The 19,865-nt window shown below is 42.7% G+C and overlaps 2 protein-coding genes across 8 annotated transcripts; one reads left to right on the top strand and one right to left on the bottom strand.

Annotated features, from left to right (window-relative positions):
* Positions 1–2,061: 2,061 nt before the first annotated feature.
* On the bottom strand, positions 2,062–5,836 carry atp23 (ATP23 metallopeptidase and ATP synthase assembly factor homolog). The gene is made up of 6 exons (XM_034240432.1): positions 5,432–5,836; positions 5,177–5,222; positions 4,907–4,988; positions 4,685–4,822; positions 3,328–3,411; positions 2,062–3,243 (listed from the first exon to the last, which is right to left on the bottom strand). The coding sequence occupies exons 1-6, from the start codon at positions 5,577–5,579 to the stop codon at positions 3,040–3,042; spliced, it is 702 nt and encodes a 233-aa protein (XP_034096323.1). The 5' UTR covers positions 5,580–5,836; the 3' UTR covers positions 2,062–3,039.
* Positions 3,925–19,633, top strand: rpap3 (RNA polymerase II associated protein 3). 7 transcript variants are annotated; one of them, XM_034240429.1, is made up of 18 exons: positions 3,925–4,017; positions 6,460–6,620; positions 12,761–12,931; positions 13,017–13,124; positions 13,199–13,326; positions 13,436–13,557; positions 13,632–13,702; positions 13,790–13,945; positions 14,222–14,349; positions 14,436–14,557; positions 15,735–15,805; positions 15,972–16,064; positions 17,306–17,502; positions 17,992–18,045; positions 18,323–18,461; positions 18,647–18,744; positions 18,832–18,932; positions 19,022–19,633. In XM_034240429.1, exons 2-18 carry the CDS (start codon positions 6,468–6,470, stop codon positions 19,105–19,107), a joined length of 1,998 nt encoding a protein of 665 aa, XP_034096320.1. In that variant the 5' UTR covers positions 3,925–4,017; positions 6,460–6,467; the 3' UTR covers positions 19,108–19,633. The 7 variants fall into 7 exon arrangements, with proteins under 7 accessions (XP_034096320.1, XP_034096318.1, XP_034096316.1 ...); XM_034240427.1 differs by lacking the exon at positions 3,925–4,017 and adding an exon at positions 4,454–4,472 and having other exon boundaries at positions 17,309–17,502; XM_034240425.1 differs by lacking the exon at positions 3,925–4,017 and adding an exon at positions 4,454–4,472.
* The last annotated feature ends 232 nt before the right edge of the window (positions 19,634–19,865 follow it).

Genomic DNA, 19,865 nt, shown 5'->3' with positions numbered 1-19,865 from the left:
GTCTTCAGATGTCAACTGATAAACCAAGATGGCCGTCTTTAGATGTGCACTTCTGTCCTCCATCAGCTCAGTGTGATATAATATATATATCATATAATAGCTCTCCTCAGGCTGAAGGAGAGGACTCTATTTTGATTCTCTTTGTGCAAGTGTTTCCCCAGAGTGCTGGAGATGGGGCACAAAAAAGACCATCTTAGCCGAAGGATGCCATGGCGAACAGCTTCTCCACGTCAACTTCTTTCTTTCCAAAGTCCTTGAGAAGCACATGTCAAATATTTCCCCCTGAAGCTCGTCCCTGTGCACGACCATGAATGGTCTTCTTTATAAAATGAAGCCAGAAATACCAATATATCAGTAGCCTACAGCTAAATAATTCCCCCCCCCCCTAAAGAGCAGACACCTTACAACTTCACAAAGGCAGATGGGGGTCCTTGCACCGCGCTACAACTAAATGTGGCCTTATTCTAATGAAGTAGATGAGTTCATTAGTGCTCTGGGGCTCCGTGCTGTCTGCAGAGGTCAGTGAAGGCCTCACTGGATCATCCTCATTACATCTCACTGGGCGCTGCCTCTTAAACAGATGGATAAATGGAAGTCAGCTCCATTCCTGCTCGTACCTCTGCTCAGACCCAGCACTCACCAGGAACAGGCCTCAGTGAAATCCATTTCATTACATGTATCAATAAAACAGCACCGGCAGCTCTTTCCAAGTTGGGATTCAATGCTCTGATGAGTGGACAACACTGCCATCTAAAGGATGAAGATAGTACTGCAGCCATGATCGGATGACAGCTCTGTGACACATAGTGCCATTAAGGTAGCAGCTGCAGCACTGATAATAGAGGATCAATAATGTAATGACTACCTTATTAGTAGATGTACACGTGCTGTGCTGTAAAGTGCTGCATTCATTATAATCATTATATTACAGGATATTGACTTTTCACCCAAAGCTACTGTGCCCTTTTGTTTATGTATATAGTACACTGTGTATTTAGATTGGTATATTAGAGAGTATTCTAATTTATTCTGTATAATGTATCGTGTGTATTCTTAGATACTCTTCTGAATATATGTATTTTCTCCTCTGAATATGTATATATTTGCTTTTAATGTTTGTTTAATTGTATTTGTATATTATTCTATTTTTAAGAAATAATGTAATTCCTGTACGATGAATGTTCCAAATGCTGCTGTGAGCTGCACTAATACAGTACGTTTGTATCTAAATGGATGGAATAACTGTATAAACCATCGGTGGAGTGTTGGAGCATCTTTCAGTTGCATTGTTTCAGTACACAGCCTGCTAAGCACCACATATCAGAATCAGCCAGCAGCTGGTGAACTAAATATGTGTTGCATGTTTAAGAAAACAGAATAGTTGATTAAAGCAATACTTTTTTTTGAATAAAATACTTCCCTTTGTTTTCAATAACCCACGTACCTGAACTCTTGAAGTAACTCCTTTGTGTCCCATGCCTTCATGGTGAATGGAAAGTTAGAGAAAGGTCTTGATAGTAGTTGGTAGTTTTGAAACATGTTTATATTCTAATCGTGTTTTCTTTTTTTATCTCTATCTTTACTTTTGCTGTCAAAAAAATAAATGTCCCCTCTGTGGGACAAACAAAGGTATTCTGATTCTAATATAGTTTTGTTGTTGTGAAACACAACCTCAATTGACTTGAACTCATCGAGATAGAATTCTTAGCTCACCCTTGAGGTATGCGAGTTTGCTGGTGAAGTATTCCTTCAAACCGTCAGGGCGTAGCACTCCAGTAACAGTAGCCATTAAGCATCCTGGTAGAGTTATGGTCTTAATTGAAACTGTTGCCATGGAGTTCTTTACCAGCTCTGACTGCAGTAGTTTAGAGGGGATATATTTCAATAAGATTTACAGTGGGCTTGTGGCGAGGACTTACTCATGTCCTTGGTATTTCTCAAATCCTGGCAACAAAAGACATTATGACCTCTTACACATTCACCATATTGTTCCGGATGTCTAATTGTATCAAACATGTTTAGATATTTGATATGTGCTCCACTCCAGCAGTAATTCTATTGTTTAAAACCATTTCTTTATTTAGCCAACTTGTGAATAAATATGATTCTCTTCTGTTGTGTTCTTATGTCACATGAATCCCACTGCCTCGAGGCTGCGTTCATCATTAACCTTCCAGAATGGATCCACTTTGCTCGTCGTCCCACACACTCATCTTGTGTGCTGAGATAAGTGGCTTATTCCAGTCCGGCAGCAGACACACACGCACTGTGATTATAATGCAGAGGGTGTTGTCTTGGAGATAGTGGTGGGGGGGGGGATTATGAGGCTAAATCCTGTATAACTTGCTCCCTCATTAATCTCAGAGGAGGGATAGAAGATTCTCTAAATGCTAATGTCCAATAAAGATGTCAGCAGTGACATTTTACAGTGACGCGCAGATGTGAGCGGAGTGACCCGTGTTGTTGTGGAAGAGCTTTCCTCACTCTAATCTAAACTCGCTTTCATTTCCTCTCTGGGGGATTACACAGCATTGAGTTATGATCAGCATATTTACGCTTTGTTGGCGAGTCATGATATAAACATTTTGTCCTGAGGTTGAGTTCTTGTCCTCACAAATAACTAACTTTTTGAAGGTCTCGGATTGTTTTCAAACTCAGGTTGATTTGCTCTCATTTAATCACAATGTTTACAGGAAATGAGTGGATGTCAATGTGGCAAAAAGACGAGGCGCAAACAGTGGAATACATCCTGCAAGCTCAAGGTGGTTCCAGCAAACATCCACGGACGAAACATTAATCCTGTGTTTCCTTCAAAGCATCTATTGATCAATAAAAAACAAATGACGTATAGACTTCCCTTTGTAGAGGATTAGTTTAACAAAAAGAAGGTAGGTTATGAAATGCACTGAAACTACTTCCTTTGCTCTTCTGTTCCAAGGACGCATCACTTAGAGAAGATCCCTGGTGAGGGGATTAGATGGTGTCCGACACGCTGCCCCTCGATGCTGCCAGACTTTCCTCAGTGTCCTAGTGAGCACACTAAAGGTTTGCATTATATCGATCTCTGCTCTCATGATCTCTGTAGGCGAACTCTGCGTCCTTGGAGCCGTGCGGGATTCTTCCGAACGGAGCGTGGTCGTTGGAACACGAGTCGAACACTTCGTCCACTATTTTCTGCGCCTCCTCCGCGCTGATCTTCCTCACAGCGAGGATGGAGCGAAGGGCGCGGTCTCTGACACACTCCTGTCCCAAGAAAAACATAATGTCAGTGTTCAGACGGTCACATCATCCTGACACATCCCAGAGAAGGTCCGCTGTCTCCGGTACCTGATGGTGCTGCTTCATGCCGAAGTTAAATCTGGACACTTCTGAGCTGAAGGAGCAGTCTCCACTCAGGTTAGCCGCCCGGATCTGAAAAGAACACACAGAAGAGTCCTTGTACAATCAGTGTTGGAGCTATATATTGATTGAAATGATTTATTAATAAAACCTTTATTTTCTTGCCGTTTTCGTTCATCGTAAATGCATCTTTTATTTGAGCGTAATTTAAGTGAATTTAAGTAGTTGTTTTATGCTTTTATTTTGAAGGCAGCTTTGGGCCCTGGGTGATATGTTCCTATTGGTGGGATCAGCACAGCAGTAACAGTAGAGCCATAGGAAAGGCTGCAGGGTAAGGAAAGGTGAGACCATTGTTAATTAGACTTTGTTCAAATAGGATAGGAACCGACATTCTTGCGTGGACTTGGATCATTCCCTGCGTAAGATTGTCTAGCTGGTGCGTCAGCGGCAGTATTCATTTTGAGTTTGAATGATTAAGTCTTAATGATTTTCACCGCTGCAATCAGCAAGAAAAATGTATAGGTCAGCAGAATAATGATATGAGAAAACTATTTAAAAACTGCCACCTCCAGTGATTTAAAGTAGCTTTAGGTTTGAGGCTGCTGAGACCATACACGCTCACAGGCTGACTAAGTGTTTGCCAACCTTGTGATGAGAAACAGCCGTCCACCAAATACAGTAAGTAACATTTGGTAAAATGATCAAGCCCAGCTGAGAGAGGGAATGCCTTTAGTAGGAGCCTAAATGTCTTACTATAAATGTCTTGTTTAAACATATGACCTGTATATTTTTGCCACATTATATATTATTGAATTGCCTTATGTGCTTGGTTTAAGTAAATGAATTATTATTATATTTTTTCTGACAAGCCAATATGGAGCCTGGCCCGGCTACACCCTCTTTCCCCCATGTACCTTTATACGGGCAGTAAAGCAGGTACAGCAGTATCACGGTTTTTGACAGCATTTTTTCGGTATAAATGTCTCCTTTATTAAACCTTTTCTTTTGTTGGGGTACTTATACCCAGCTATTTTGGGCTGTTCTACAAAACATATTGTGCTTTGAAAGCATGGGATCCTCTTCTTTAGTTTGGACTGCCATCATATCAACTGCATCGTCTCCTGAGACTCAGGGTAAGTCTGCCGCTTGGATTGTCTTTACATCCTGCTTTTAAAGAGTATTGGCAGAATAAACTGCTTATTGGAAATGTGAGTGTTTTGGCAATTTGTGTACACATTAATGTCAAAGAGCAATCTTTTCCACACAATGGCAGTTATTCAGAGACTAATATTAAACTAGCCACAGCTTCAGCAGCACATACATACAGGCAGACACTCAGTCTGACCTCAGAGCAGGCCAGGTGCCTCAGGTTGTTGAACCAGTCCACGTGGGCCCGGCAGTGGTCGAAGGCATGGATGAGCTCGTGTGTGACCACCCTGTTCATGTGGGACTGCTGGTGGATGTTGTTCTGACACAAAACGATCTTCAAACAAAAAATACATCTCATTATCCTTGAGCAGCAAACTCTTAACATGATCAGAACCTCATTAGTGTGCACATCTCCTACCTGAGAAGACGCCACGTCAAAGCCCCCGCTCACCGACCCATCACAATCTTCACAGGCAAAATGCCGGTCTCTGATAACCTTGCTGTGTCAGAGGAGGGCGTAGAGTCATCATGGTACTTTACAGACGTGGATTAATGATGTGAAATATAATTAACTCTTAAAATCAGACTTTAGTTACACATGGAGTAAATTGAACTTGTACTTTTACTTAAATACCAGATCTGAGTACTTCTCCCTCAGTTTATATATTTCATTCTAAACGATACTTACCATCCCGAGCTGTTCATGGCACTGAGGAGCAGTTTGGCGTACGGACCTGAGAGAGACAGAGCAGTTAGAGCTGAATGTGGATCAATGACAGGAGCCACTGAGAGCTACATGTGGCTAACGCTACCTGCTGCTACTCTGACAGCCAGCTCCCAACATGAACACAGCAGGAGGATGTGAAATCAACAACACATGAGACAGAAAGCACATCATTCAGCTGTCCCTGCTGACAGGACACCAGCTTGCTAAAACACTCACTGGTTTCCATTGCGAGCTTCAACATGATCTCACACTTGAATTGGGAAGTGAACAGGGACTTTACGAATGATTTCTCTTTCTTAGGCCCCGTGTTTCTCTCCGGGAATAACTCGTATCCATATTCCTTCTCTTGTTTAGATTGGTCCATTGTGTGAAGTGTTAGCAGGAGTTAGCTACAGCTAGCAAGCAGGAGAGAGGTCATCACTGTTTTGTAGATCACGTGGTCGCAAAAGGTCAAAGGTAAAGAATGGAAATGGTTAGTTATCATTTAATTTCCATCACTTTTATATCATAAAGTACATAAACATAACAAACTCCAAAAGTCAATTAAAATCATATTTTACAAACACAGTTTTGTTTTAATAGTATACGGTATAGATCGTTTATTCGTACCGTGCAGACAAGACGTCAACTTCAAGCACCAAAACAACTGAGCCATTAGACGTGTGCAAGCTGTCTTTTAGAAACTAGAAAATAATAGTTTTAACCATAGACTGTATATATAAGGTTTTAACACGACACGTCGTTGTAAGTATATATTTGTTTACATTTTGTTTTGTGAGGTGAGTTTATAGTATAATGTGTCGTGTTCTACGGTCTACCCATGGCATGGATGTATAGGGTCTACCCATTTTCAGTCAGTTTGCGATTTTAGTTTTGTAGTAAGTGAGTGTTCGTAGTATAGAAGATCTTTGTTTCAACCAGCGCAAAGGCTGCTGGTACTCGGCTGTCATGGCTCCGAACGTAAACAGAGAGTTATAAATACCGACACATTTTACTTTAGTATTTAGCCAAATTAACTGCAGGGACATTATAACTGTAACTGTCAGGCAGAGAAACACTTCACAGGTACTTTAGAGGGTTCAAGGGTCTACAGGGTCACTTGAATGTACTTTATTTGCTCTAAATGCTTGGTATTTGTGCTAGCTACGTTAGCTATCTAGCTGCTAGCCTCACGCGCATGGCAGCATGATTCTCGTGTTTTCTACAAGGTAAACATTTCTGAAAAACGAATGTGTGTTTGGCAGGGAGAAACATGTCCGCGGGAAACAAAGCCATTGAGTTACAGCTCCAGATGCGGCAAAATGCGGAGGATCTGCAGAGCTACATGTCCGAGCTGCAGAGCTGGGAGACGGACATCAAGAAGAGAGACGAGGAGCTGAGGACCGGAGGACTGCAGCAGGACCAGGTCTGTCTGTCTGTCTGTCTGTCTTTATACTTTGTGCATATAAAAGCACACAATATGCTGATCTGGTATAATGCAGTAGTGTAGTACTAATATAAACAGTATTTCAAGTATATTCATTTGGTTCACATCGAGAAAACCACAAAACTAAAATGCTATTACATGTAAAAAAAAACTGGATAATATAATAATACCCATAACAATAAAACACTGTGAAAACATCCATTCTGCTTAACCAGTACTTCAGCTGATACTACCTTTCTACTTCTAAGTCAGTACCATTTTTAGTTTAAGACCATAGTATTTGTACTTTTACCCAAGTAATGGATCTGAGTACTAACCCAACACTATACGACGCTGAAGTTGGCTTCCGATTCAGAGCATCCGATTCGGCAGTTAAGGGGAAAGTTAAGGGACATTTAATTTACAGCGCTGAGCGAACAATCCTCCGTGTTTGAACCTCTTAAATCGCTGCAGAGCCGATTTATGTGGACTGGATTATCCCAGAGACTCTAAAGATTCTTTAGAACACAGTTTGAGATTTGTGAAACCTTAATTCTATTTGTGAAAATACAAAAAAGGAAGATTTTGCTGCTTTTTTTTTTACATCTAGACCACATAAAACCAGGTCCTAATCTAAAACCCTAAACATCTAAAAATGTTTGGTTTTTGTGACCAGTTAGACTCATTAAGGCCATTGTTTCCCTTTATAAGTGCAAGTGGATTGGAGTCTTTCAGAGCCTGTCACAGTTCCAGATCATACCAGTGTAAAGCTATATGTACATTAGTAGTTATGTCAAAAAAAGTATAAACAGCATTAATATCAAAACTTGCTAAACATGCTCATGTCTTTATTATATTTGTGTTGCAAAGGTCATGCCACAGTCTGACAAGCATAACTAGTTTAAGAATTCAAAATGTAGCCCCCACTTCAATCCATAAAGCATTCCAAATACAAATCATGTGCAGTGCTCATTAGTAGCCGTCATCCCATGCAGTAAATACACTGGGACCCCAGCAAGGCAGCGTTACACTGGTGAGTTCATGTGAAAGGATTTCAGGAGCCTTTTTGCTTCATTTACATTATTGTAGTGGTTTGAGTAAGAGTACTTTTTAGAAACTCTAACAATGTATTTTTGAAAATGTATGAAACTAAAACAAGTCTCCATACCTGTTAAATAACAAACTAACTTTCTACGAATACATTCAAGATGTTTTTTAAGATAGACTATATAGATGTTCTGAAGCCACTGTGGCCTCAGGATGCTTCAGATGATTCAATAGCTTTAGCCAATGAGCTGCTGGGTCAGGTGAGGCTGCAGCAGCTCTGTGCCCTGATGTGAGCTATCTGTCTTTAGTGGTGTTCTACGGCTCTGTGCCTGTTAGCATGTTAGCCTAGCTCCTGCTGGGGGACAGGCCCTGCAGTTTGTGATGGACTCTTACCGCTGATGCACTGGCAGAAAGAACATCATTGCGAGGCCTGGTCTCCTGAAAAGCAGGTGCAGCCTACCAACAAGAGCAGGGAGGAGGAGACACATGTTGGCACAGTCATGCATTACAATCATAAAGCAGAACAACAACAACAGTTAGCCAAAAGCAAAGCAGCATGAGCAGAACACTGAGAACACGCTGTGGGGTCTCATAGCAACGCGGTGCAAATTATTTATGACTGGATCATTTATGAATTGCTGTTAAAGCATAAACAGTTAGAATTAGGGATGTAACGATACCAAAAACTCACGGTACGATAATATCGCGATAACAAGTCCACGGTACGGTATTTATCGCGATATTGAATAATATAGAAAAAAAAAATTCAAATTTTTTTTTCAATACAAATTTTTTTTACTCGGGAAATGTTTCTTTATTACATAATAAATCTGATTTGTACAGCATTTTAGTAGGATAGCAGTATTTTAAAGTGTAAACAAAGTGACAGTAACAGACTGGAACAAGAAAACCAGTGTTTTTGTACCTATAGTACTACCAAACAAAGTAGGCATTTTCTTTGTGCCACTGCATCTCACACATAAACAAGGACATTTAATAATCAGACCCTGCAATAAAATAAATCAAGTTTCACTTTAGTTTTTCAAGTAACTCAACTCAAACTCACTAAGTCACTCACTCAGCATCATCAGACAGGTTTTTAGGAATATGAGAATGTCCACATTTCCAGGTATTTATAAGCTGGGATGTTTGGGCATTTACAATATCCCCTGCTCTGGAAAGAACTCTCTCGCTTGGTACTGATGTTGCCGGGACAGCAGTGGTCGCGTTAACCGAATATTTTATTTATCAATGACGGGAAAATCTGAAAGCAGTCTGTCATTTTGACAGATTAGAACAAACTCGGAACAGCGCCAACGTTTCCCCGCAGCGAGGCTCTGGTGTTATGCCGTGTTATGCATGCCCTCCAAAAGGAAATGATATAGTTTCCAAAGCGTACTTTGCCGTACAGATCAATACATGTCTGGGAGGTTTTGCTTTACGCTGTGTGCGCTGTGTACGCTGTGTGCGCTCCCGCGAGGTGCATGCTTCTCGTTACATCCCTAGTTAGAATGCTTTAGTAAGTTTTGCTTTAACTTGAATAAAATGATCCTGTGAGGATAATAAGTTCATTTGAAGCAGACTCAGGGTTTGGGAGAAATAGGACCCAAATGCAGTAAAAGGACTAAAAGGTCAGGTAACAAAAAGCTAGCTTTTTAAAAAGCACTGAAATCTCCCTTTTTTTAATTTTCACAAATAGAATTAAGGTTTCACAAATCTCAAACTGTGTTATAAAGAATCTTTAGAGTCTCTGGGATAATCCAGTCCAGATTTGATGAGTCTAGGTCTAGTGGTTTTAGATCAGGACCTGGTTTTATGTGGACTAGATGTAAAAAAAAAAGCAGCAAAATCTTCCTTTTTTGTATTTTCACTAGGGCTGTCAGTCGATTACAATATTTAATCTCATGATTGTCCATAGTTAATCGCAAATTAATCTCACATTTTTGATCTGTTCTAAATGTACCTTAGAGGAATATTTTTCAAGTTTTTAATACTCTTATCAACATATGAGTGGACAAATATGCTTTATGCTAATGTTTATTATCATTTGAACAATGACAAATATTCTCATGAATATTAAACACAATAACCTGTGTGTGTGTGTGTTGTTAACCTGTGTGTGTGTGTGTGTGTGTGTGTGTGTGTGTGTGTGTGTGTGTGTGTGTGTGTGTGTGTGTGTGTGTGTGTGTGTGTGTGTGGTGTGTGTGTGTGTGTGTGTGGTGTGTGTGTGTGTGTGTGTGTGTGTGTGTGTGTGTGTGTGTGTGTGTGTGTGGTGTGTGTGTGTGTGTGTGTGTGTGTGTGTGTGTGTGTGTGTGTGTGTGTGTGTGTGTGTGTGTGTGTGTGTGTGTGTGTGTGTGTGTGTGTGTGTGTGTGTGTGTGTGTGTGTGTGTGTGTGTGTGTGTGTGTGTGTGGAGAGACGCTGCAATCATGTTGCGCTATCCGTGCTGACTGAGCGTGCTGACTTCTCGTACAATGTCCCACTGTCTGGCTTCCTGCATAAAGTCAAGTGCTCGGCGCAGTTGTCGGTGAAATGTCGCTCCTCTGTTTTCATTTAAACAGCTCCTTATATCCGTTAGCGCAGCTAGCTAGCACCAGATGCTAACAACAACAATACACATAAGTAGGGATGCTCCGATCGATCGGTCACCGATCGAGATCAGCCGATACTCACTCTCTACCGATCGATCGGTGCTCTCTAAACATGCCGATCGCGAGAGCCGATCACATGACGTAAAATACATGACACTTTTCTCTGTGTGCGGCAAAACAAGCTCGCCAAAATGGCTTCACCGGTCTGGCATTATTTTAAGGTGTCCGAAAAAGACAGTAAAATAGCGATATATGCAACGTGTGTGAAGCAGAAATCCTGCAGCTCCGCCTGACAGACCGGTGAGCGGAGCGAAACACACACTAAGAATTAGACCTAACACACTTAGCTATTTGATCTACCTCTGGGACAAGCCAAACTAGTTATTATAAATATATGTATTCTTCACTGTCGGGTCACTCATTACTGGATCAGTGAGCTGCATGAGATACTAACAGGCTGTCAGGAGAGGGAGAGAGGGGGAGAGAGAGAGGGAGAGAGGAAAAGAGAGGCTTCCGCTCATTCCTCCCGTGTTATTCTCCAAAGTGAATGTAAACTTGAATAATGTACATCATTTGAATGTAATAATTAAGTTGATTGTTGTTTGTGGAAGCTCCAGTGAATGAGCCCCATGAACTGAGTTTAAACATCACTTTAAATGGAAGATTTAAAGTGATGTTTAAATCTTCCATTTAGGCCCCGCCCACTCGATCGGATCGGCGATCGGCCCCGAAATTGGCGATCGGAGCATCCCTACACGTAAGGTCTCTCTCTCGCTCCCTCGCGCCACACATACACACACTCTCCCGGTCCTCCCGATGGCCAGTCGGTGCCTGCCGGTGAGCGTGGAAGTGTGGTCTGTCACAAGCGGGCGGCAGGAGCGGGGCTGTCAGCATCAGCTTGTAGATGGTATTTTAAACTCGATGCGCTCTGAAACTACGGGGCGGCCGAGGACAAAAAATACACATGCGTTAATCGCGTTAAAATAATTAGTGGCGTTCATTTTGTTTTGCATTAACGCGTTAACTTAACAGCCCTAATTTTCACAAATAGAATTAAGGTTTCACAAATCTCAAACTGTGTTATAAAGAATCTTTAGAGTCTCTGGGATAATCCAGTCCAAATAAATTGGCTATGCAGCGATTTAAGAGGTTGAAACACGGAGGATTGTTCGCTCAGCGCTGTAAATTAAATTTCCCTTAACTTTCCCCTTAACTGCCGAATCGGATGCTCTGAATCGGAAGCCAACTTCAGTGTCGTCAACACTATCCATCCATCTTCACTCTCTCTTCTCTCTCTCTCTCTCTCTCTCTCTCTCTCTCTCTCTCTCTCTCTCTCTCTCTCTCTCTCTACTAGGGGTGTAACAGTTCACAAATATTTCGGTTCGGTACGTACCTCGGTTTTTAGGTCACGGTTCGGTACGTTTTCGGTACAGCAGAAAAATTATCACAAAACATAAAATATTTTTTTGGGGTTTTTAATTATTATTAAACTGTGAATCATATATTCACTCAAATAAATACAAAATAAAATAAACATTAAGGTGCAGCATTTCAATGAACTGAAATAATCTGTACTGTACTAGTAATCCCCTAAGCAGCCAGCTTGACATTAGGACTTGCTTGTCATTGTATTTTCATGTTGTTTAAATAAAAATGAACTTGTCCACATTGCTGCTGAAAGGGCAGATCTGCTGGCACTAACAATGTCTCCTGCTGTGGAGAACACCCTCTCTAGGGACAGAGGTAGCAGACACAGCCAGGTAGCGCTTTGCTAACATGGCAACATAAGGATACTTGGCTCGGTCTGAACTCTCTGCGAGTGGTGGAGGCTTACATGCTAGTGGGAGTTGGGTTTGCACTTCAGTCTTTTTTCTTTTGGTACCGGTGATATTCACGTTCGGTGATGCCTTTTCAAATGAGTGTGTAAGTGTGATGTATTGCCAGCCGCGTAACCAATGTTAGTTGAACAATGCCGACAAACAGCTTTGGTTCGGTCCACCTGTCTTTGTCCGTCATCCTTGTACGTAACTGCGAAACCAAAATGTTCCCAAACCGGAGACTTCAATGATGCTGGAGGATTTTCGACAGTTCCTCAAATTACTGACTACATTTGAACGCATCCCTGTGACCAGCTCTCATAGTATGCCTCTCGTCCAATTAAATGACTTAGTCGCTCTATGACGCGTTGAACCCAATGTGAGCAAATTACTCTGAATGCTGCGACGCAGCACCTGAGATTACTTCCAAAAAGTTGTTCACGTTCTCAATTGTTTACGTTTAACGTTATATTAGTTCGTTCCTTCGGTTCGGTACACACGTGTACCGAACCGAAGGGCCCGTACCGAATAATTTGAGTACGAATATGTATACCGTTACACCCCTACTATCTATCTCTCTATCTATCTATCTATCTATCTATCTATCTATCTATCTATCTATCTATGGAGCAGGTCATGTTCTGGATGGTCTTCAGGTGTTAGCAGCTTGTTGTCTCTGTGTTATAGAAGAGTCTTCCACCTGTGCGCAACATAGACTACAAAACAAAAATGAGGGAAAGAAAGAAGAAGAAGAAGAAGAAGGAGCCAATGAGCAACGGAGACGCCAATGCAGGGGAGTCAAACGACGCCTCCAGGATCAAAGCATACGACTATAAATCATGGGACAAGTTTGACGTGGTAGCTAAAGCATCCTAATGAAATCTCAAATGGTCTGGTGAGGTCATAGAGTAGTTCACTCAGTATCCTTCTTCTGTGGTGGCAGGACCAGGCTCTGGCAGAGATGGATAAGGAGGAAAGTCCTGCAGAGTCCAATGAGTCGGACTCTGAGTCGGAAGCTGACCGGGACAAAATGCTGGCTGAGAAAGAAAAGGTAAGCATGGCAATAAAAAAACAGGTGAAGAGAAGAAGACTGTTTCCTGAAGCAGATTATACTTGTGTTGTCAGGGTAACGCGTTTTTCAAAGAGGGAAAGTACAACGATGCTGTGGAGTGTTACACCAGGGGGATGGCTGCAGACCCCTACAACCCTGTGCTGCCTACCAACAGAGCCACCGCCTTCTTCAGACTGAACAAGTGAAAAGCATAGACAATAACAATATCAAGGCTTCTGTTTTGCACACACCGTGTGTATGTAACAGCATGCAGCCTGTCTGTGTTGTTCTGAAAGAGTGTGTTCCCCCAGGTATGCTGTGGCAGAGTCCGACTGCAACCTGGCCATCGCTCTGGACAGCAACTACTTCAGAGCGTATGCTCGGAGAGGAGCAGCGCGGGCTGCCCTGAAGAAATATGAATGTGCATTAGAAGGTGATCAACTGTTCAAAGGATCAGGCCGTCTGTTGTGCACACTGAGGTCACAATGTGAATATGTTTCTGTATAGATTACGAGATGGTTCTCAAGCTCCACCCAGGGAACGTGGAGGCACAGAATGAAGTGAAACATATCACAGAGGTGAGCGTCAAAGCATCATTTCAGGGTTCAGCCTCATTTCTCAAGTCCTCTTCTCTTTATCTCCTCACTATCATTGGCTGCTTTCAGACTCTCCGACATCAGGCGCCTGCCGTCCTGAGTGAAGCCACACAGGAGGCCCCCACAGTGGCCCCGGAGCAGCAGGGAGGACAGGAGGAGGGGAGGAGACGAGAGGAGGAGGAGGAGCAGCAGAAGCGACAGGAGGCGGCTGTACAAAAGGACAGGGTAAGCTTTGCCACATGTTGGGGGCTAATAGGAAACATATGGAAAAGTGTCCATGTGAGGAGAAGTTGTATGGTTCCAGACATTTTCATTCGGCCATTTCATTTGTCACTTTTAGAACTATTGCTTTAGGTTAAGAAGAGTGTATGGTTTTGTTCTCATCATAAGAAGTAGGAAGTTTCCAGATGATGTGATGCTGTTTCCATGGATTCTGATGTTCTTTGAACAGGAAGTAATGGAGCCGTGTTCATTTTGAAGTGTTCTGACTGTGCCTTTCAGGGGAATGCTTATTTCAAGGAGGGGAAGTACGAAGCGGCCGTGGAGTGCTACAGCAGAGGCATGGAGGCGGACAGCCTGAACGTGCTGCTGCCCGCCAACAGAGCCATGGCCTTCCTCAAGCTGGAGAGGTGAGCACAGCTTGTGCTTCTGCACGCACTTTCTGTTTAGAGTCAAAACTAAAACCTTGCATATTGTTTTGTGGTGTTTGCTGCAGGTATAAGGAGGCGGAGGAGGACTGCACCAAAGCCCTTTCTCTGGATAGAACCTACACTAAGGCTTTCGCCCGCCGGGCCACTGCCAGAGTGGCTCTAGGGAAGCTGCAGGAGGCCAGACAAGGTGCTGTGCAGTGTGCACTACACTGTGCTGCAGGCAAACAGCAGCAGCTCACTACAGGAATACACTGTATATAGGGCCGATACATGATGTTATGGCGCGTTTCCACTACAGCGCGGAGCCCCGTTTAAGAGGGCTGTGACGTCAGCGGCCCGTTTTTGGTTGCGTTTCCACTTGGCCTAGTTCCGGCTAGCGGGTCCTAATTCACAGTTTTTCTGGCCCCATAAAATCGGGGTTCTAGGGCCAGGAACAACCAGGCTGTGACGTCACTCTCGACTGCTGATTGGTCAGAGAGAATCGTCGCATATAAATATATATATAGCGAAGCTTGCAGCATTTTTATAAACAGCATTTTTATAATCAGAGGATCAACAAAAATGGCAAAGAAAAGCACACCGTGGTTTGCCGAGGAAGTTACGACGTTCCTACACTTTATTGCAGATGACAAGATCCAGCGGGAGCTCGACGGGACAACTCGCAATATGAAAGTAATTCAGGAGGTCTCTACACTGATGTGCGGAAGCGGTTACCCGAGGACTGTCTTGTAGTGTAGGGAAAAACTGAAAAAGATGAAGAGTGAGTATCGCGTAGTGAAGGACAACAACAAGCTGAGAGCCAGAGCGAGCCAGTCCTAACGAGCGAGCCAGTCCTAACGAGCGAGCCAGAGCGAGCCAGTCCTAACGAGCGAGCCAGTCCTAACGAGGTGAGCCAGTCCTAACGAGGTGAGCCAGTCCTAACGAGGTGAGCCAGTCCTAACGAGCCAGTCCTAATGAGGTGAGCCAGTCCTAACGAGCCAGTCCTAATGAGCGAGCCAGTCCTAACGAAGCGAGCCAGTCCTAACGAGGCGAGCCAGTCCTAACGAGCCAGTCCTAACGAGGTGAGCCAGTCCTAACGAGCCAGTCCTAACGAGCGAGCCAGTCCTAACAAGCGAGCCAGTCCTAACGAGCGAGCCAGTCCTAACGAGCGAGGCCGTGTAGTGGAAACGCGCCATTAGTCTGGGTCTCTTTGGTTTCCATCTTTACTTGTGTGGAAAAGTACGTTTTGTTCTGGTCAGCCCGTTCAAAGATTAGACTGTTTTTTTATTTCGGGACAAGGTTTAACTAAACTTGTAACCATCTTACTAAAGTCATCTTAACTTGAATGAAAGTTAAAACCAGTGTGCGATTGTTTGTGTGAACAGATTTTCAGGAGGTGTTAAAACTGGAACCAGGGAACAAGCAGGCCCTGACCGAGCTGCAGAAACTCTACATGGTATGTTTTCCTCATACAGACGGATGTATACTCCTCTCCTTGGTTTGAACCCCCTCTGGCTTTGAGCATTGATTCTGGAATCCCAAGCTCGTTGACAGGACTCTTTGGCACGTCTCTCAGGTTTCATCCTCACCAGCCTTCTCGTGTGTTTCTTACTGTGTTTCAGGGTGCGGCCCCCAGTGGCCTGCTGCAGACTGCAGACGGCTCACACAGGAGAACCGTGCAGCCCATAGACAAGCCGACACATCTGCAGTCAGCTGTGAGTCTCTCCTGATCCAGCACTGTCTCTGCACGCTGCCACACTGAAGGCAGATTAGTAGAAGTTAATCATTCAACTGTGATCTGACTATATTCCAGGTGAAAGCTGCAGGATAATGTGTGTTTCTTTTTGAAGGTATCCTTTCAATATTGAATGTATCGTAGATCACAGAAGGTTATCTACTGTTCATTTACTGTACATTATTTAGAGGCAGTTCATTTTGGCAGCGATTTAAGATTTATTCTTCAGAAGCAAAATGCTTTAGTTATTCTAGTGTAGGTTTTAATTCATGTTACTCACAATGTCAAGTTTCCGTTTTTTTATTTAGTGTTGCTTCAAATGTCACTTTTAGTCATCAGATTATATCAAATATTTCAGTCTATAGAGTCTAGACCAGGGGTGTCCAACTCAAGGCCCGGGGGCCAAATCCGGCCCGCGACTTCATTTCATGTGGCCCCACAAGAGCTTGCAAAGAATATAATATGTTTATTATACGGTTAAATGCCGCTTTACAGAAGCACATAAACTACATGTCCCACAATGCATCTCAAATTAGACTTTTTGTTCTCGGAATTTGACTTTTTTCTTGAAAATGTCACCTTTTTCTCTTTTTTCAGAATTTGGCTTTTCTTTTTAGATCATTTTGTGACATGCGCACTGAAGAGACTTGCGATTGTTTGCCCTAGACTTCTGCTTTCAGACGTAGTTAAGTATGAAGTTATTACCCTATCCGATAATAATCCAATGCAGAGGCAATAATGTAATATAATACATTATTTTATATATTAAATATTTATATATTTATTCTTATATATAAAACTGGCCCTTTGAGTGCAACCATCATGCTAATGTGGCCCGAGTTGAAATTGAGTTTGACACCCCTGGTATAGACAAAGCCTGTACATTTATTTGACAAGATTTGATCTAATCGTTATCGGATTCAAAAAGTTGAATTACAAAGATGATATGATGAAGCTTTCCTCCTTGTGATCAGCAGTATGGACATTTTACAAGCTAACACATGAATCAAAGAGTAGATGATCTGATAGTCAGTTACCTGACATACTTTTTTGTAGTTCACTCTTCAGTGTACAGCTTTAGCGTTGTTTGTCCAGCAGGTGGCAGGACAGCTAACAATGTAAACATCTGGATTCTCTCATCTGCCTGTTGTGATAGCATTGCTAGCATCTGGTGAAATCAATGAAGCTTTGGACCGATGGTGAACATGTTGTGCTCTTCAGAAGCCTCTGCGCAGGATTGAGATTGAGGAAGTGAGTGGAGAGGTGATGGTGTCTGAGGGGGAGTCAGAAGGGTCCAAGCTCCTCATCAAGGAGGTGATGAAGGAGGCTGAGGACGACTCCTCTCCACTGTCCACCTCACCCAGCGCTAAAGTGATCAAGATGGAGGAGCTAGCAGACGTCCCCTCGCTCCCTGAGAGGTGAGCCCCTGATATAAAGCATTTCAACACAACACTCTCTTACCTGTAGTGCCGTGTTTGAACGTTGTTCTGTTGTGAGTTACATGTGTTTTACATTTTGACTGCAGAGATGTCTCTTTAATGGAATGGAGGCAGATGGCTTGTGGTGCTCAAAGCTTTAGAAAATACATTGTTATTTTTTACATGTAAACGGTTATATTTGTTTATTTGATTGTATTCTATACTGTCATTAGATGTTGTATTTGTTCTTCTATTTACTCCCTGTGTGAACTCTACTACTACTACTTGTCCTATCCTGTGTTTATATCGTATGCCTGTTTGAGTTGCTTCAAAGTCTTTGTAACTGTAGTACAGTTCATTATGGGAAAAATACTTTTAGGGTTTTTAATTCTATGCATATTTAAGTAGACTGTTCTAACTATTTACACTGCAAAAATACCAGAATGCACAGGGCTCAATTTTATCTTATCTTATCCCAAAACTCAACAGCAATCTGTCCGTCCAGAAATCCTTCTCTCCACCACGTCACTGTGCAGAAGGAAGGCGAGTAACCGGCTCATGATTTCTGCAAATAGATATTGCTGTAATGTTGTTTTACTTTTAGCACAAGCTCAGTTCCATCTGCTTTTATGAAATTGCAGAGAAGGCAGACATGTCTGACGCTCAGCAACTCACACCGAAACGTTGTTGAATAGACAATAGACATATATCTATTTCTGATTTTAGAGTGTACGGACAGTACACTGTAGAAATAGAAATATGTCTATTCAATATTCTTTATATCAGGGGCTCAGCACTTTTTTTTCTTTCTTGGAAACAGACCGAGCAGACAGCAGGAAGTGGCTCCTCCTCCTCCGTCAGCAGCTGACCTGCCCCCCCCACCCACCAACAGCTTCCAGCTGGAGGCCGACCTGCGCAAGCTGGGACAGCAGCCGGAGGTCATCTACAGATACCTGAGGGTGAGCTGTCTGTCCCCACTGTCAGGGACTCGCGCTGCTCACTCAACCCTTTGTTATACCCCTCTGAATAAAGTTTCAATGTTTATAATAAATAACCAGACTATGTGCAACCTAAAAGTCAAGATCCCTCTCACAATGTTTGTGTTGAACGAAACTGTGTTCCTTGTTTGTTTCTCGTCATGCAGCAAGTCGAACCGGAGGCCTACGCAAGCATATTCCAAAACTCCCTGGAGCCTGACATTCTCAATCAGATCCTGAACACACTGCATGGGTTCTATATCAAGTAAGTTTACAAATACTGTGTATTAAAACAATAGGTGTAAGCCTGCTCTGGTTCTGTGTTGGTGTGCATTAACGCGGTGTTGTGCAGGCATGAAGAGGCCTCCCTCACGCTGCGGGTCCTCAGCACTCTGGCCAGCCTGCGGCGCTTCGACATGGCCGTCATGTTCCTGTCCTCCCCGGAGAAGAAAGGTTCAGTCTCCTCCATGTGATGTTGCTGATTGCTCGTATCTTTCCTCTCCATCATAGCGATAACGTGCTGTTCTACTGTTCTTCCCCAGTGCTCAAAGAGCTGTTCCACTTCCTGCACCGAGCTGAGCTGGAGGCTCCCTGTGTTGCAGCGCTGCAGAAGAAGTACGGGGTGTGACGCTGATAAAACCTTTCATTTCTTCACTCATTTTTAAAGCCAACTTAATCATTCAGCTTTAGTCTAATCTGGAATGAATGTATATTCAATTTGCTTTCATTCAATTGGCTTGCTGTGATATGAGCCTGTGGGAAAATGACCCTAAATCTCTTCTTTCTCTCCTTACAACACCGCGCTATTAAAAGTTGAAAGTTCACAAATGGTGGTTTATTGTTCTGAACACGGTGTTCAAGCTGATTCAGTGAATACCAGTGTAGTATCCGTTTACTATGTCGTTATGAATGATACCTACATCTGCAACTTGGCTGTCAAAATGAACATATTTCACTTTTTGAAAACTGTTTTCATAAATGTATAACATGTGAAACTGTTGAAAAAGCGAGTCACATATTTACATTTTATAGTGGATTATACCAAAGACAGAAGAGATGTTTATGAACAGGAAGTGTGGATATTGCTTGGTCTCTGTGAGTACTTTATTGTCCTGTTCTGGGGAAAGCAACAAATAAAGGTGTATTGACAGGTGCTTGTGTGTGCAGTGTGCACTGTTGTTGACTCAATCCCTAAGAAGTTCAACTCGTTTTGAACTCAGTGTAACATCATCTCAGATTTGTCACACGGTGATGAATTAGCACCAGGTTATCAGCAAAGGTACAGTAGCTCTTTGTTTATTAAGCAAGATAGTGCATATTGTTTGGCAAGACAAATGGGTACATATTGTGAAATGAGATTAGTGTAATTTAAACCCAACGCAATCC

Source organism: Gymnodraco acuticeps, unplaced genomic scaffold (genome assembly GCF_902827175.1).
Source record: "Gymnodraco acuticeps unplaced genomic scaffold, fGymAcu1.1, whole genome shotgun sequence".
Classification (NCBI taxonomy): domain Eukaryota; kingdom Metazoa; phylum Chordata; class Actinopteri; order Perciformes; family Bathydraconidae; genus Gymnodraco; species Gymnodraco acuticeps.
Note: the sequence above shows the minus strand (reverse complement) of the source record. Positions and strands in the feature narration are given on the sequence as shown.